At 36.1% G+C, this 18300-nt stretch overlaps 1 protein-coding gene across 2 annotated transcripts in view; it reads left to right on the top strand.

Annotated features, from left to right (window-relative positions):
* The window catches only part of LOC125678980 (phospholipid-transporting ATPase VD-like), a 42067-nt gene extending 24364 nt beyond the window's left edge, over nucleotides 1-17703 (top strand). The window contains exons 11-23 of one of the 2 annotated variants that reach the window (XM_056156547.1): nucleotides 57-218; nucleotides 546-640; nucleotides 1521-1647; nucleotides 2567-2670; nucleotides 3516-3596; nucleotides 4239-4460; nucleotides 5252-5306; nucleotides 5789-5991; nucleotides 7936-8136; nucleotides 10698-10778; nucleotides 11725-11829; nucleotides 12613-12800; nucleotides 13844-17703. In XM_056156547.1, the coding sequence (XP_056012522.1) occupies nucleotides 57-218; nucleotides 546-640; nucleotides 1521-1647; nucleotides 2567-2670; nucleotides 3516-3596; nucleotides 4239-4460; nucleotides 5252-5306; nucleotides 5789-5991; nucleotides 7936-8136; nucleotides 10698-10778; nucleotides 11725-11829; nucleotides 12613-12800; nucleotides 13844-14093 (1874 nt within the window). In that variant the 3' untranslated portion in view covers nucleotides 14094-17703. Of the gene's footprint in view, nucleotides 1-56; nucleotides 219-545; nucleotides 641-1520; nucleotides 1648-2566; nucleotides 2671-3515; nucleotides 3597-4238; nucleotides 4461-5251; nucleotides 5307-5788; nucleotides 5992-7935; nucleotides 8137-8207; nucleotides 8409-10697; nucleotides 10779-11724; nucleotides 11830-12612; nucleotides 12801-13843 lie in introns of both variants that reach the window. The other variant, XM_056156545.1, reaches the window with a different exon arrangement.
* Nucleotides 17704-18300: the final 597 nt, after the last annotated feature.

Consider the following 18300-nt stretch of genomic DNA (forward strand, 5'->3'; position numbering starts at 1 on the left):
TGTCTGTTGGTGGAGGGGTGCATGAAATGAGTAATTGTGACATTTTTTCTCTGTAGGTGAAGGCGAGGTTGAATTTGAAGTCCTAGAAGTTCTACAGTTTGATTCTACAAGGAAGCGTATGTCTGTAATAGTCAAAAATCCCAACAACAAAGAATTGGTCATGTTTACAAAGGGGGCTGACACTGCCATCCTAGGGGTCCTGCACAGGAAATTCAAAGGTATTGGAAAATTCAGAGTGTGTTGAACAATTGTGCATGTGTGTGTATAGATCCATTTAATTCTACATAGAAATATATGGATTTTAACCATGTAGAAATCCCTCTCTGTAAATCTGGAAATTTTCCGTTATTGACACAACAAAGTAGACTTTATTCCTTAAACAAATGAGAAGTTTTTGTGAACAGTTGATTTTGTCCTTATAAACATAAACAAAACAGAAGTACGCAGTAAATGCTCTGATTCCGAAAGAAAAGTCCATTTTATGTCTACTTTGTGGTACTGCATTTTCATTCAGCTTTAACATTTTGTGTGATTTGGTTTTACAGAGGACAGAGAACTTCACAAAATGGTAAAGGATACTGAGCAACACATACTGGACTATGCAATGCAGGGACTAAGGACTCTGTGTATGGCTAAAAAGGTACTTGCACATTTACTAGTTGTGTAGAAGTACAGCAGGTCAGTCGTTACTATTATGAGGTCAGAAAGGCCAAGAGGAAAATGTTGTGTTTCTTAAATTTCTGGGTTGATATACTTAAGGACACTTGATGCAAACAAAACAATATTTATATTTTTATATATGGCTTTGTTTGATTAATAAGTACAGATATAAAATTCCTTTAAAAAAGTCAGGGAATTGTAAATTTTCTATGACATTCAAAGGCTAAAATATATTATGGGTACCCCTCCCTATATATAACTCCATACAAATTTCCCCCACTGTTTTGGAATTGAGAAATCATGGGAGGGAAATTACATTCCATAAGTAAATTTTAAATTTTGTTGACTTTATTTATAAAAAAATAATTTTCATTGTTTTGGAAAAAGGTTTGTTTGTAGCAAATGTTTTCTCTTGGTGTTTCATTTTGGAGCAACTCTTGAATATTAAACTGGTGCTGTACTTGATGTTGAATATTAAACTGATGCTGTACTTGATGTTGAATATTAAACTGGTGCTGTACTTGATGTTGAATATTAAACTGGTGCTGTACTTGATGTTGAATATTAAACTGGTGCTGTACTTGATGTTGAATATCAAACTGATGCTGTACTTGACGTTGAATATTAAACTGGTGCTGTACTTGACGTTGAATATTAAACTGGTGCTGTACTTGACGTTGAATATTAAACTGGTGCTGTACTTGACGTTGAATATCAAACTGATGCTGTACTTGACGTTGAATATTAAACTGATGCTGTACTTCATGTTGAATATTAAACTGATGCTGTACTTCATGTTGAATATTAAACTGATGCTGTACTTCATGTTGAATATTAAACTGATGCTGTACTTGGTGTAGATCCTGACACGGATGGAATATGAAGAATGGAAGAAAAAATTCAATGAAGCAACAGCAGCCATGGAAGGCAGGGAGGAAAAGATATTACAGGTCGCCTGTGAGATAGAGAAAGACCTGGAATTACTGGGTAGGTCAAAGTTCAATCATTGTAAAAGGAAGTCTATACTCACTGGATAGGTCATAGGTCAAAGTTCTGTCTTTGTAAAGGGAAGTCTCTACTTACTGGCCAAAGTTCAGTCATTGTAAAAGGGAAGTCTGTACTCATTGGATAGGTCATAGGTCAAATGTTCAGTCATTGTAAAGGGAAGTCTATACTCACTGGATAGGTCATGAGTTAAGAGTTCAGTCATTGTAAAGGGAAGTATTTACTCACTGGATAGGTCATAGATGAAAGTTCAGTTATTGTAAAGGGAAGTATATATTCACTGTATAGGTCATAGGTGAAAGTTCAGTTTCCCTGGATAGGTCATGAGTTAAGAGTTCAGTCATTTATAAAGTAGGGTCAAAATATACTGGATAGATCATAGTTCATTATTTACAAACCGGAGGACATAGATTACTGGTGAAGTTGTAGGTCAAAAGGTGTCCAGGTGGTGTAGTGGTTAACTCACTTCTCGCTGCGACCCGAGTTTGATCCCCGTGATCGGCAGTGGTTGTATGTGAGAGGTATATGTGGTCCCCTACTTGGACAAGTGGGTTTCTGCCAGTTACTTTGATTTCATCGGAGCCAATGAGAGCATTAATACAAGTTGTATAACTTGTTTGTTAGTCCTCATAAAATGAATAGATATAATACTTTCAGAGTTTAGTCATTTATGATGGAGGATGTAGGGAGATTGGGGAGGTCATAGTTGAAAGTTCACTCATTCCTTTGCAATAGAGGTTTTAGAATGGAGAACTTGGTTTAGCTGTTTAAAATTTCACAGTCTACAAATCATTAGTCAAACGATCTCTTCATGTACATCTATGGGCAATATATCTGATAATTGTGATTCTGATTTCAAAGTTTACAGGAAAGCTTTTAATGTGTTTTTTTTTGTTCACAGGTGCCACGGGTATAGAAGACAAGTTGCAGGAGGGTGTACCAGAAACCATTGACAAACTCAGGAAAGCGGGGATCAAAGTGTGGGTCCTCACCGGAGATAAACAGGTATGTGAGTCCTCACTGGAGATAAACAGGTATGGTAGAAATCAGAAAGAGTCCTCACTGTAAATAATCTACAGATTGAATTATATGTTCCAACTCTATAGAATATAATGAAATATGGAAATTGATTGTTGGACAATCGAGGGAAAATATAACTGGAGGAGGTTAATTTTGGATCCAGTATGTATGGATTTTTACTAAGAGAATAATACAGATCCACACTAGAGAAAGTGGTAATTGCTGATCCTCATGGAATCAATGTTTGGGGGGGGGGGGGGGGGGGGGGGGGGATTGGGTATCAACATTTTGTATAATACAAACATATACAAGGGTGTTTTTATTAGCAAGAACTTTATTTTCAGGTAACCCTATGGTTGCCTTGACATGAAATTAAAGTTTTCGTATATTCAAATTATTGTTTATATGCATACTTGGAATTGCGAACAAATTGAACATTCATGAAAAATAAGTTCTGTTAAATCCAACAAGTTATGATCATGGAGGGCCTTCATGGCCGAGTAGTTAGAGCATTGCGCTCAAAATCACACGGCCTCTCACCTCTGGTAGGTGCGGGTTCGAATCCTGATCGCGTTGGTAAGTGAGAAAGTTTCCCAGTTTACTTTCGTAAGGTCGGTGGTCTCTTCCCAGGTACATTGTATCTGGGTTCTCTCTTCCACCAATAAAAAACTGGGCGCCACCAGATAACTGAAAAATTGTTGAGTGTGGCGGAAAACATCAATCAATCAATGATCATGGAAATATAAAGTTTTTTAAATGTAAGTTATCTACAGTACCTAAGATAGATTACTCAGTTGAAAACCATATTAACAAAGATTCATCCATTACAGGAGACAGCTATTCAAGTCGCCTACTCCTCCAAGTTGATTGGGCAGAAAGACCAAGTCCTTATCATCAACGCTAATGATTTGGTAAGTTTGTGAACAGCCTTAATCCTACAGAAACCTAGTTTTGGCAGTACTGTTAATCTGTTAGACTTACAGAATTATTTTTATACCCCCCGCAACAAGTTGTGGGGGGGGGGGGGGGGTATACTGGAATCAGGTTGTCCGTCTGTCTGTCCGTCCGTCCGTCTGGGATGAAGATGTTCCCTATCGGTTTTGGGGTCAAAAGGTCAAAGGTCACGCGCACTGGACATCGAAGTAGCAATATGGTTTCCGGGCTCTAAAGCGTTATCCTTTCCACCTACAGTCACCATATCATACATATGGACTACCCATGGGATGAAGATGTTCCCTATCGGTTTTGGGGTCAAAAGGTCAAAGGTCACGCGCACTGGACATCGAAGTAGCAATATAGTTCTGTTTGTCATGCCATTTGTTTTTTACACTCAGAAAAGAGGTAGTTTATACCTATTACCAACACCTTTTGGGAGATTGGGGTAAGCGGGGGGTATTCTTAGTGAGCATTGCTCACAGTACCTCTTGTTGGCATCTGAATTTGTATATATATTTGCATGTTAGATGATGAAGTATATAAGTAATGTACATTCATTGTGATTTCTGCCAAGGACCTGTGTTAGTTCATGATTTCTACCTTGTCCTATAATACAGGCCTGCACAAAGGATCTTTTGGAACACCACATGCAGCAGATTGACCGTGACACCTCAGGACAAACCCAGTCCTCACCAAAGCAAAAGAAGCAGGAATACACCTTGGTGATAGATGGCCGGACTCTGGCCTACGCCCTGCATGAACAGATGGAGGACATCTTTCTTCAACTTGCTCAGAAGTGTACCTCTGTTGTGTGTTGCAGGTCCACTCCCATACAGAAGGTAACGCCCCCCAACCCCCATCACACTCCCATACAGAAGGTAACCCCCCTCTCTCCCCATCACACTCCCATACAGAAGGTAACCCCCCTCTCTCCCCATCACACTCCCATACAGAAGGTAACCCCCTCCCCCATCACACTCCCATACAGAAGATAACCCCCCACCCCTCCCCCATCACATTCCCATACAGAAGGTAAGGTCCCCCCCCCCCACATTACAAGTACAGATCATCACACACACATGCCTCAATCACAAACACACACACACTACTAGCTCCACTCCCATACAGAATGTAAGGACAATTTGTTACCCCCCCCTCCCCCCCCACACACACACACATACCCCCATCACAGTACAGATCATATCTCACACACACACTCCCCCTCACAAATACAGAACATCACACAAACACACACGCACTCCTTTATCACAAATACAGATCATCACACACACACACACACACACACAAACACACCCATCACTTATACAGATCATTATGCACACATCCACACACCCATCACAAATACAGATCATTATGTACACACACACCCATCACAAATACAGATCATTGCACACACAAATTTCAATTATTCACATAATAGGTAAATTTACTAGAAATAAAATCATCTAACAAATAAATAACTCCAAAATTGCATCCCCATAATAAGGAACCCTGTCACTTCAACTTCACATAAATTAAAGAAATCCTCAGGTCTGTCACCATGGAAATTACAAATTCCATATTCATTTTAATCTTGTAATTATTCTTATTTGAATGCTATCTTTTACAGGGATCTGTGGTCAAGCTTGTGCGGGACAAGTTAAACAAATTAACTCTAGCAATAGGTGTGTATTTCCTGAAACAGGAACTTTGTTGTGTATGTATTTGAACCAAAACTTTGCCTGATTTTGTAATCATGATACATGTATTTCAAACTTCTAACGTTGAACAGTATCCAAGGTATAAATATACATGTATATATATAAATGTGTAGTAAAGGTGATAATATGTGAAGTGTTTAATACAGATGGAAATGTATGTGTTTTATACAAGTGATACCGTATAGTGGTTTTTTTCCGCAGGGTGATAAATTTGGCTTGTTTTAGCGGTTAGATAGCTTTCCACTAAAATTTCACCCACCATATATGCACCCAATAGCAACGTCAGTATTTGCAAGAGATAACTCTTCATTGTCTGCCAAAATTGATTCTGCTAAAATTATTAGCATGCCAGCAAATTGCCAAATTTGAGACTCGCGAAAAAAAAAGGGCTATGCAGTATATGATATGTCTAATACAGGTGGTAATGTACGATATTTTTAATTAAGGTGACGGGGCCAATGATGTTAGTATGATACACGTAGCAGATATTGGGATTGGGATTTCTGGACAGGAAGGCATGCAGGCAGTGATGGCCTCGGACTTTGCCATTTCTCGGTTTATGTTCCTACAGCGTCTCCTATTGGTTCACGGACATTGGTGTTACTGCCGCTTGGCCCGGTTTTCCTCCTTCATGTTCTATAAAAGTCTGGTATGTCAGAATGTTTATATCCCTAATACTATATACTATAAAATAAAAATTATATTTTTCACCATTTCTAATTTTCTGGAATTATGATGAAAAGATTATTATTAAAATCAGATGGATTAAAGTTGTTAGAATTGATTTGAATGTCGATGATAGCATATTGAAGTCGCAAATTTTGGGAGGCGGAATCAAAAGCCAATTCGTAGGCAACAGGAATACGCCGAAGAGAAACACAGGGAGACGCCCATTTCTAACATGCTGATCAAATCTGTGTTAATTGCTGGACATTATTAAACTCATTTTCATAATCTTACAAAGCATGCAATTTGCATGTTTTTCATGTGAGAAATAATTTCGTGTGAGAAATAATTTCATGTGTGTGTTTTAACTTTAAACATTGGACTGTACAAGAGAAGGCGTACCCTATGTATGTTGTAGTACTTTCATCTATAAATCCTGACCAGTACAGTGTATTCAACCTCAATATGTAAAACTACAAATATGTGAGCTTTCCTCTCCTGATACTATACCACCAACAGTAATATTGTAGTAATGTGTGTGTATAGTAGTTCTCATTCAGATCATGTGGTGATAGGTTCATTTAACCATTTGCTATTCATTTCTCTTTAAAATTGAAAATGATCAAATAAAATTTGGAGATTTGTCATTTGTGCATACATATACATGTATTGTTTATAGAGAATTCAACATGGTTGCTGTAAAATTACAATTTCATTTTGCCATACTGAAAACTGATGAAAAAATATGTAATTCAATGTGAGCTATGAATGAATTTCATAAGACCATTTTCAATGGATTGTTAAGGAAATTGATTGAAGTGCGTTAATATGTATGTGAGCTCCCAGTTTAATTGTGGGAGATAAGTCTATTCAAGTTGCTGTCCATAGAAATCCTAGGCAGTGTTATAGATGTACACGATGAAACACTTCTTTTGCACTGATTTTTTCTCCAGTTGTAAATCCCCATGGTGACAGAAGTACTGATTTTTTTTTACCTGCCTCATACATATTGGCTTCAGTACAAGGGGCTGAGGTCACCTTAATTTTCATCCATCAAACAGAGTTATCTGCCCTTCATTGTACTGGAAGTTTAGTTGAATGAGATGTAGTTTGTAGGGCTATATGGACTGGATATCAGCCTGAGAAACTCAGTGGTTAGAGCACCTGACTAGAAATGCAGAGGTCCCTGGTTCTGATTCCGGGTTCAGCTATTAAGTTTCTCCTTGCTATATTACAATAACACCCAATACATCATTAGAAATTACTTAACTCCATTATGATTTACAATATTTTAAAACTATTTTATGATTTTAATGTAACTTGGTGCAGATTATTATATTAATTAAACTGTGAATCCTTATTATTTGCTAATTGCTTATAATTACAGTTTAAGGGAAAAATCTTAAATAAAACATGTAGGCGTTAATGTTGTTTTATAAATGCTTTTTAAAGTAGCAAGTTACGTGTATGTTCTTGAAAAATAAAGAATGTGAATTTTGATCAGAAAATATAAATTGTATGTTATAATATGAACAGGAAGTTGAACTTTCCACTGCCTGGTATTTCCGAAGACAGCCTTGAAATTTGCTATTTGCACTAATACATGTATATGTATAAAAAGAAATAATGCATGTGTTTGATAATTTGTCAGATGATTGTATATCTAGTTCATGTATTTACAAATATAACCAATGTTTTCATGACCAGGTTCCATGCTAGAGTGATTCCCCTTTCCTTTATATAAATGGCATATCAAACACTTTATTTTCTGTCACACTTGGCATTATCACTAAGGATTAAGAAGTCACAAAATGACCTACTACAGCAGAAAATAAATTTTACTTTTACCAAATTTTTTTGGCATCAAGGAAATTGACTCTAGCCTGGACCATTTCTGTATTCTAACATCCGTGTTGTCTGTTTCTAGATCAGTGTGTTAGTCATGTTTTGGTACCAGATGTACAGTGCCTACTCGGGATCAATGCAATTCGACAGTCTTTATACCATGCTCACTCACGTTGTCTTCTGTGCGTTTCCGCCGTTGGTGAATGGGGTCTTAGACAAAGACCTGTCATCAGAAACGCTCCTAAAATTTCCTCATATCTACAGAATGGGCATTTATGATACGGTAAACACTGTTTTCTCTATAGCTTGTTTAATCGTTGTTATTAACGCTGTTTATTTCACCATTGTTTTTAGGGTATTGAGTTCACCATGCTTTGGTACCAACTATACAGTGGATACTCAGGCTCCCTACAATTCAACAGCCTCTTTTTGCTCTTTATCCATGTTTTATTCACGGCATTTCCGCCGATTATTAACGGTATATTTGACAAGGATCTAATGCCTGAGACCCTTATGCGGTTACCAGAGGTTTATAAGATGGGCATTGAGGACAAGGTAACTTGGTGGTAACATCTTGCCTGCCTTAGCCATCTTTTCTGGGAGTGTTCGGAGTGTTTTACTGGCTCTGTGGAATGTAGCACATCTGATTAGTCATCCAGTATCTATATATAGGCATGTTCATCACTCCACTCCTGTGTATTCAATCAAAAGTCCAAACATTACCATGACTCATGTGTGTCTGTATTTGTGTATGACCAAAACCAATTTATAACAAGATGGATGCAGCATGTTTTGTACACAAATATACTTAAATACATTCAAAATAGTCTTTGACCTAAAAACTCAAGTGCAAGGTCAAATGAACCAAACTTCAAGGTCAAATACAGGTCCAAGACTTCATTGCTTGAATGATTAAATGAGAATAGTAATTCCTTCTATATGCTACATGTATGTATGCTTACTTAATGCCAGGAAATTCTCTGTGTTGAAAGAGAACCGATTTATATTGAATCTCTGCTATAATTGCTTAGTGTAGAACAGAACTGGAAAGTGGGGCATTTTATTGCTATATATATATATATATATTTATTGCATAGTCAAGCAAAGGAAGGGAAGATATGGGGGGAGGAGGGGGGTACATATAGCTTACAGCAAGTTAATGCAAGGCTCTGCAGGCAAGAGCATCTACTTTCTCAAACATAACAGTTACTAAATTATAAATGGACTTGATGTATGATCTGACTAAATAATGAATGAACTGGATGTATGTTCTGCCTGAAACTCAAACTAGTGCATGTATCTCTGACACAACTTTTATAACATCTTTGATAACATTTAAATTTACTGCGTTAATGCTTAGAAATGCCTAACTTTGAAACTGAAACAATAGAATTTCACATTTTCAGCTGGAAACTTAAGGAAGATTTATCATTATACAGTATTTGTAAATAAAATGTCCTTTGTTTGAAAATTGATACAAGGATTTCTGTACATTGTATATGATTAGGAGAAAAATTATGAAGATTTTCAAAGCCTGAAAATGACATGAATGAATGCACAATTACTGAAAAATTAAACTATTACATTGAACAAGCACAGCTCAGTGATATAGCTACAAACTCAGCTCAGTGATGAAGCTACAAGCTCAGCTCAGTGATGAAGCTACAAGCACAGCTTATGAAGCTACAAGCACAGCTCATGAGGCTACAAGCTGCTGACTGTAGATTAAAGTATTACAAAGCTTTACAGCTCATCTTAGCTAATATAATAAGCTCAAGTAAACTTTTCTGATCAAACTTTGTCTAGCCTCAAGCATTATATTTTCACATTTCCAATATCCTCTCCAGATTCAATGGGCCAATTTCAATCAAACTTGGCACAAAGTATCCAATACATTTGTATATAGGATTGGGCCACAATAGGGCTTTGAATCTTGATGTAGAAAAATATTGCAATATCTTCAGAAAAACTGCAAGGGTACAGTTTCTGAAATTCTTAAAATGTAGAAAACAGTTTGGATTTAGTTTGACACCATTATAGAGTACAAAATTGACTGGTCTGTATGTCATTAAGAGCAAGGTGGCTTAAGGTGAGCATTGTGGCCCATAGGACTCTTGTTAAATTTTGCAACCACCAAACATTTTTTGTAGGCCTAAAACCAAGTCTTGAAATATTTTTGAAATTTCACTGCAGCAGCAAAGAAAATAGATGACATTAAATAGAACTGATACCGTCTATGACAGTTTAGGCGATATTTAATGTCAGTAGGAGAAAACTGTACAATAATATAGACATAACACTCCAAAGATTAGGTACCAGTGCACCTTTCCTACTACTGTATGTGTCACCTGGCAGGGGAATTAACTCTGAATAACACGTAATACAAGGGGAAACAAGCCATAAGTACTCCGTTTATTGTATGTTTGATGTCAGTGTAGGGTTGTAATTACAGTGCTTATATAATGCTAGTGTGCTGTGTGCTACATTTAGACATTGACAAACTTATTGGATTTTGAAATCTAAATCTGTTTACAAATTTATATTGATGATGGTTGTAGTATATATGAAGTTGAATCGTAGCAGTATTGAATTTTATTTAAATTTTGTTGTTGTTGACAAAAGTCATATTTATGAAAAATCTTTTAACTCTTTGATTGCAACTTTTATCTTTGCATGATGTTGGTATGCATGCAACTGCTAAAAATGTTACGTTTAGTGTGATGTATGTGATTTATAGCTTCAATTTGTTCCTGTTGTAAGCATTAAAGAAGATGTCTTCTATAGATTGTTTGTCTCTGTAATTTGTTATATGACATCAGTGACACTGTACTGTTTTATTTGTAGCAATATACTCGCTTTAGTTTTTTCATCGCTCTCCTCGACTCCATATACCAGAGTATTGTACTGTACTGGGTAGCCCATTTTGTAAGTATACGCTTTCATTTACATTGAAATGTCCAACTTAAACAACGAACCATGCAAAATTTAAAGACTTTTATACTGTTCCATGCAAAATATGCATAGACTTTTAAATACTGTACCATACAAAATTTACACAGACTTTTAAATACTGTACCATACAAAATTTACACAGACTATTAAATACTGTACCATGCAAAATTTACACAGACTTTTTTTAAATACTGTACCATACAAAATTTACACAGACTATCAAATACTGTACCATACAAAATTTACACAGACTTTTAAATACTGTACCATACAAAATTTACACAGACTTCTAAATACTGTTAGTACCATACAAAATTTACATTGCACTATATGCCAGTATATTCATATATGGAATACAATGCAAGACAACTGATAAAAGGTATTATCCCTTCGCAAATCATTGCGAGATGGAATATAGTAATGGGACCATTCGTGTGTGGGTGAGTATGTATGTGTGGTTGTGTTTATAACACAGCTTGTAGACATTCGACAGCCACATTTTTCACTCAATCGATTTTGGGGTCAAAGTTCAAGGTAACAATTGGATATCATAGAAAAAGCTTGTAGACATTCTACAGGCCACATTTTTTGCTTCATTGATTTGATACTTCACATATAGCTTTATTATCAAAAGAGGAAGAACCCTATATTAATTTTGAGATCAAAGGTCAGGGTCATCATAGGAATTCATAGAAAAAGCTTGTAGATGCTCATTGCTAGGGGATATTCCCCACCTTGCAGAGCTCTTGTTTGTTGTATGTGTGTGTGTGTGCATGCGCGTGTGCGTGTTTGTATTACCTTAACATGTAAATTTCCAGGTAGGCATGAATGAGTCAGTTCCTCAATAAAGAATAGAATGTAGTGGAACATGAAACGTGGACACAGAAATTAACTTGAGAATTTTCTTCTTTTCTTTTAGGCTTATGATTCTGAGCAGGTGGGGATCTGGGAGTTTGGTACCACTCAAATGGTGGCCCTTATTCTAATCATTCTCTTCACCGGTGCCATCGACACATACTCCTGGGTAAGTAGCTGTTGTTTCTGGACAAACCTTAGAGGAACAGTGGTCTTTTATTTCTATACTTAGCCAAGAGAAAATTGTATAAGGAGTCAAGATGGTGAAATGGGCACGTTAAGGCAAAGACTGAAATGAAATTTGGCTGAGATCCAACAACCTAGGAAATATACAGTGTTACAGTCACCTGCAACTGCCTTTGAGATGAATATAACTGATTTCTCCAAAATCGGGCTAAAAATAAATTGGGAATTTCAAAACCGACAGGGTTATTAATTATCTTTTTGGTCACTCGGTGAAAACTCGCGTCTTTAAACACTAGGTCTTGCATCTAGCTGTGTACAAAGATGACTCAATAAATGTCAGTAATTGTATAATATATTCCAGGTCCGGTGTTGGAATTAGACACTTGTTTAGTCAGACATCTGTTGAATCTGGTATCATTTGTAAACTTCAGGTATAGAAGTTTCAAAGGAAAATACCCTATAGGCAGAATTTTTAGCAAGGATTTAATTTTGGCATTATTAGCGATAGTGTTGAGATCGCTAAAATTTAATATCACTAACAATGTATTTTGTATCGTAGATAATGGTTATTTTTCTAGGAACTTTCAAGTCACTAAAATAACCTCTCGCTAAATATATACACCCATTTTAATGGTAAAATCACTAAATTTGTGTTTAGCTAAAATTTCCACTTATACGATATTGTAAGTACATACACACGGCAGAGGAAAATATTGAAAGTACCCGATACATACACAAATTGTGAGTTGTCTTTCTTTGTTGACAGATTTGGCCGCAGTGGCTGACCATGATCCTGAGTTTCGTCTTTTTCTGGCTGTTTGCCATCGTCTGTCATGCCATATGGTTCACTTTTGATCATCCAGCCAATCCATACTGGGTGATGCAAAACACGCTGGTTAAACCTATCCATGTCATCACAGTTGTTATCACCACGGTGCTCTCACTGTTACCGAGGTAAGGCCTAAAGAAAGCCCCCCCCCCCCCCCCCCCCACACACACACACACACTCACACACACACACACACACACACACACACACACACACACACACACACACACACACACACACACACACACACAATTGGTGTAAACCACATCGAGCTGGTCTGAGACTCAATAATCTAATACCAAGAACTAATACAAAATCTAACAACAGTACAAAACACACACTGAATGACAGAAAATCTAACAAAAGTACAAAACACACACTGAATGACAGAAAATCTAACAGTACAAAACACACACTGAATGACAGAAAATCTAACAAAAGTACAAAACACACACTGAATGACAGAAAATCTAACAACAGTACAAAACACACACTGAATGACAGAAAATCTAACAACAGTACAAAACACACACTGAATGACAGAAAATCTAACAGCACAAAACCCATGATACTTCATTACTTGCAGAAGTGAAGTGGCATTAAGGCTTGTTTATCCATCAGTTTCTTACAATGACCTCTAGTATGAACCTTAACATCAATTTCTTACAATGACCTCTAGCGTGAACCTTACATCAATTTCTTACAATGACCTCTAGCGTGAACCTTGCATCAATTTCTTACAATGACCTCTAGCCTGAACCTTAACATCAATTTCTTACAATGACCTCTAGCGTGAACCTTACATCAATTTCTTACAATGACCTCTAGCCTGAACCTTAACATCAATTTCTTACAATGACCTCTAGCCTGAACCTTAACATCAATTTCTTACAATGACCTCTAGCCTGAACCTTATATCACAACTTCACTAATATCTTTAATACAGTTAGGCATTTATATTCTTTTGTCACCCCTTCTGCAAAAAAAATCCAAATCAGGAAATTACTATTCTTTGAATTTGCTTGTGGTATAAAGTTGGAGCTTAAAATAAAACAACAGGTGTAATATCTCACAGTGGACTCCAGTTTCTGCTCTATAGGAAGAGTATGTATTGAAAGTTAACCAAATACAGTGAACACATGGTAAATGTAGATTTAATGGTTTTCAGATTTGTGATCCGGATTTTCCAGAGGACAGTGTTCCCAGATGACATTGTTAAAGCTCAGCTGTGGGAGAAGAGCCAGCACAATAGGCGCAATTCCTCTCATTCTATTGATACTCAGGACACAGGAGACATAATCTCAAATCACGAGTCCCGAAACGACGTACACGAGTCCCGAAACGACGTACGGTCTTCTGAAACAAACATACATATACGTAATGGCGGCAGCACAAAAACTACAACAACGATAGCCTAGCACAAGTCCAGTGTCAAATTAGAGCTCAGATGCCGTGCAGCACGGAGGCAGGGTTACTGAAATATCCATGTGTCAGATGACCAGATAGGACGTAAAGAGAGAAAGAGGGAGAGAGAGCTTGAAATCTACTTTGTGGAGAGAAAGTCTGGTTCAGTCAGGACACTATAAAATAAGCTCAGAGTCTAAAAGTGCAATTGTGGATTTTTGGGATCTTGTGAGATCTTAGTGCCATGGACAGAGAGGAAAGCTGATGCTAGTGTGTGCTACAGATAACTCAGGTAGCCGATTCATATCACTGTGACCAAATACTGTCTTTCATTGTTATCAACATGTGTTGTTTGAGAGGGGGGATTTGATAGGATATTCATATGAGACAGGATACTGCTTGAAGTATGTGATGTATATGTGCATTTTTTGGTGAATTTCGTTGTGATAGATGTACACCTATTTTTAGTTCCATGTACCATAAAACTTTGTACTGTAAACCAAATTTTATTTGCGTGCAAGGAATTTTCGCAAGGTTCATGATAACCTCATCACTGCGAATATTTCCTGCCGCGAACCAGTCCTTGAATGTATCTTGTATTTTTTCAAGATAATCTTGGCTGCAAAAATTAGTCGCCGTGAACCAGTTAATCAGTGGTAAACCCCGAAATAAGGTCGTCGCAAATAAAAGTTGGTTTGCCGTAATTGAGATGTAATATTGACTTGTTTTATATTGGAAACATTTAGTGTTAACTGTTGCATTGTTATCAGTTTGTGATCCTCGTTTTCCGAGAGCCGCTCTATTTTTGAGCTCCATTATATATTTATTTATAGTGACAACCATACAAAGTGTTCTATGTCTCTAAGTGGGGGAGCTCTCTTGATGGCTTAATTCTGCTCATAATCAGTAGATTGGGTTTTTTTTCTCTGTCACAAATTTTTATTGTACAGTATAGTGATTACAATATCATGTTTTATTTTCTATGCCCTTTGTTTAACCTCGTCTCCTAAACCTAACCAACTGTCCAGTCAAATAACACGCCTTTCATATAGTGACAGCCTCACTGTGTTATATATAGACGGTGAAGCTAGATTTACAGTATACGATCCCTTTAGTTGTCCGTTTTAATGGTGATAAATGTAAGATGTTAGATAGAATATTCAAGGTCTTGGTTGTCAATTTTGCGTCATAAATAGCAGATTTTTCCAAGAGTATTCCATACATGTGTATTGTAAAGTATTAGGATTGTACAGTGTTATCAGTTTATTGATGATGCCAATACTGTGAATATACCACTGTGTATCGATTCACTGCCCCCAGGTTTCAATGCAGTAAATTTTTGCATATAGGCATTTAGGAATTTTTTTTATGCGTATTTCATTGATTGATCTCTTCTGGTGTTGTTACTCTACAAAACATGATACAGTGAAAAATGGTTATACCAAACCATGCTTATAATGAATGACTACTTATAACGAAAAGATTTCTATTCCCCCCACAACTGTAGAAGCATGTGGACTGTGATTCTTATGAGAATCAGTTATCTTTTTTCAAACAGCTAGATAAAAGTTGATTATGAATCTATCATGAAATTTGTTTTGTGAAAAATTATATGTAATTTGTATTGAAATGTTAATTTTTGATTTAGACTAGTCTACGATAAAAAAAAAAAAATTTAATGAAAAATTATATAATTTGAATTGAAGTATTAAGTTTTGATTTAAGCTGAATTACAAGTTTTATTCCATTATACATACCCTAAAATTGATATTAGTGCATGGGTCATGACATGATGAAATTATATGTCCGGGTCTAGTTCCTGCCACACTGGGTAGTTAGTGCCTTTGTAGGGGAGTTGATATTGTAGTACATAAATATGTACAATATCTTTGTAATCAAGCATCTAGGAATACAAGATTAGGCGATATAGAAAATGACATTCTGAAATACTTTTTGTGCCAAAGCAGACAATATATTGTAATATTGTAAAGGCAAAAAATATTAGTGTTTAGTTCCTCGGGTCATAAAATTTCAACATTTAATTGATGGGCAGGTTTGGGGGGAGCTTAAAGCTGCAGCATGATCATGCTGAAATTTATTTTAACAAAAAACACTTTTAATTCAAAGTTAGATGGTTTAAAGAAAAAAAATCAAGTTTGAATTATTCCCCTTTTTCAATATGTTGATGAAATTGACCAGTGCAGTAGCTTCCTGTATATTACGGTGGTGCCTGAGAAACTAAAGATATATTTTTTTGCCTAAGTAATAATAATGTATTTATCCTTCATTGATAGACTTTCATTGGCTGTGTATGTGTTTAATATGACCATCAATGTATGTAACTCAATACACCACTGATAACCGTATCAAAATTGAACTCTTGCCGATTAAAGGGCGGGGGTAGTAACATCATAAACCTATCCAGCAACGCTCACATTCCGTCCTCTGAAAATCCATATTCCTTTTGTAAAGCAATGCTATAATAAAATAATCAAAAAGTGTGTATTCTTTTACATTTTGTTCAGCATACAGTGTCTTTATCAGTGTGTATGTGTTATATATATGCAGTGTTAGATAGCGTGTATTTGTTCCATGACCATGTCGTTCATGCCATGTAAAATCTGTGACATTCCTGACAAAGGTTGTGTAAATATGAATAATATGTTAGGAAATTTTTCCTAAATTTAAGTATTTAAACACTTTCCTATCAGTAGACGACATATGTTTTCAATAACTTTCTATGCGTGAACAAAAACCTTGGTGTCCTCACTACAGGAGACAGTTATTGGCTGTGTGAGAGATATTTATTTGTTTGAATCATTTAACTACTATTATTTAAAACTGAAATATCGCATTTGCTGGTTGGTCGTTTCAATGTAATACTTTATATTCCTTGTTTTCACTACTTAAAATGACAAGAGTTTGATTGAATGATACCATATTAATCCAAGCATTTTAGAAATTCAATTTTACTATTGATATTGATTTGCAATTTTCATTAATGAAGACCATTTTTTTGTATTTGTGTATAAGCTATGGTATTTACGGAGGGCATATTGGTGTATTTGTGTTAAACATGACATCAACACGTGGCAAAAGGAAGCACTTGGGTTTCGTTGGTTTTCTTTCTTTTTTTTTTTATATTTATAAATTGTTGCTTTATGGTTAAGGTTATGAAAAACTGTCAAAATTGGCATGCAACCTGAAAAGAGTAAATCTGCTGGTTGACGAGAAAACCATTTATCGACATCGTACCGGTGTTGTTACGTTGTAAGGAGGTGGTCTACTGCTCTACTTACCATTCACTTCTCAAGTGCTCATTTTTCTTGTATTTCTTTTTGTGCATTGTAAGAGTTTTTAAGTTTTACTCAGATCCTGATTTATGTAGATTTTTTTTATTTTTTAAAATTGGATATAAACTTGTTTACTATAGGCCATGATGTGTCAAATACGAAGAGTTTCAACCCAGAACTTGCAAACTGTGAATGTGATAAACACATTGTTATGTCTTTGTATGATGAAATGCTTTTCAGTAATCTGTGATATAGAAAATTCTATTGTACTTGTAAATTTGTTTTTATGCCCCAGAAGTAAGGCTCTGAAATAAATCCTGAAGATTCCTTGTATTGTGTTGTCAGTTTAATAGACTGCTTGGAATCCCTTTACATTATAAGCCAAGTTTTCACATTTTGACATCTTTATCATCCAGCTCCATTTAACCATTTTCAATGAAACTTGTCTTGAAGACTCTGTGAGGAAAAGGTCAAGTTTGTTCAAATTAAACTAAAATTAAAATGATTATATCGTCTTCCTCCAAGGGGAAATATGAGAAAGATTGAGACTACATGACCACTTGTGTTCCTTTGTTGGGGTTATGCTGGTGTATCTAAAGTTTTTTGTATCAAACATCAGATTCATGTTGTCGGTTAAACTCCTATTCCCTATTCATCCCCGTGTCAATCTTTGAACCCTCATTATGGGGGCCTATTGATGCCGAGAGCCAATCGGATTTCAGTGTAATCCCAGCGTCAAATGTTAATTAACCCTAATCTTAGATGTGATGTCAACCTTGATTTTGGATGTAATTCCCACACTAATGTCAATCAACCCTAGGTTGGATTTGATGTCGGATGTACATGTATTGCTACACGCGAGATGTATCGTCTGAACTGGTCTGTTGATGTCATATGACGGGCTGTTAAGTGATATAGAATGAAATGA

The sequence above is a fragment of the Ostrea edulis genome, chromosome 2, assembly GCF_947568905.1.
Source record: "Ostrea edulis chromosome 2, xbOstEdul1.1, whole genome shotgun sequence".
In the NCBI taxonomy this organism is placed as follows: domain Eukaryota; kingdom Metazoa; phylum Mollusca; class Bivalvia; order Ostreida; family Ostreidae; genus Ostrea; species Ostrea edulis.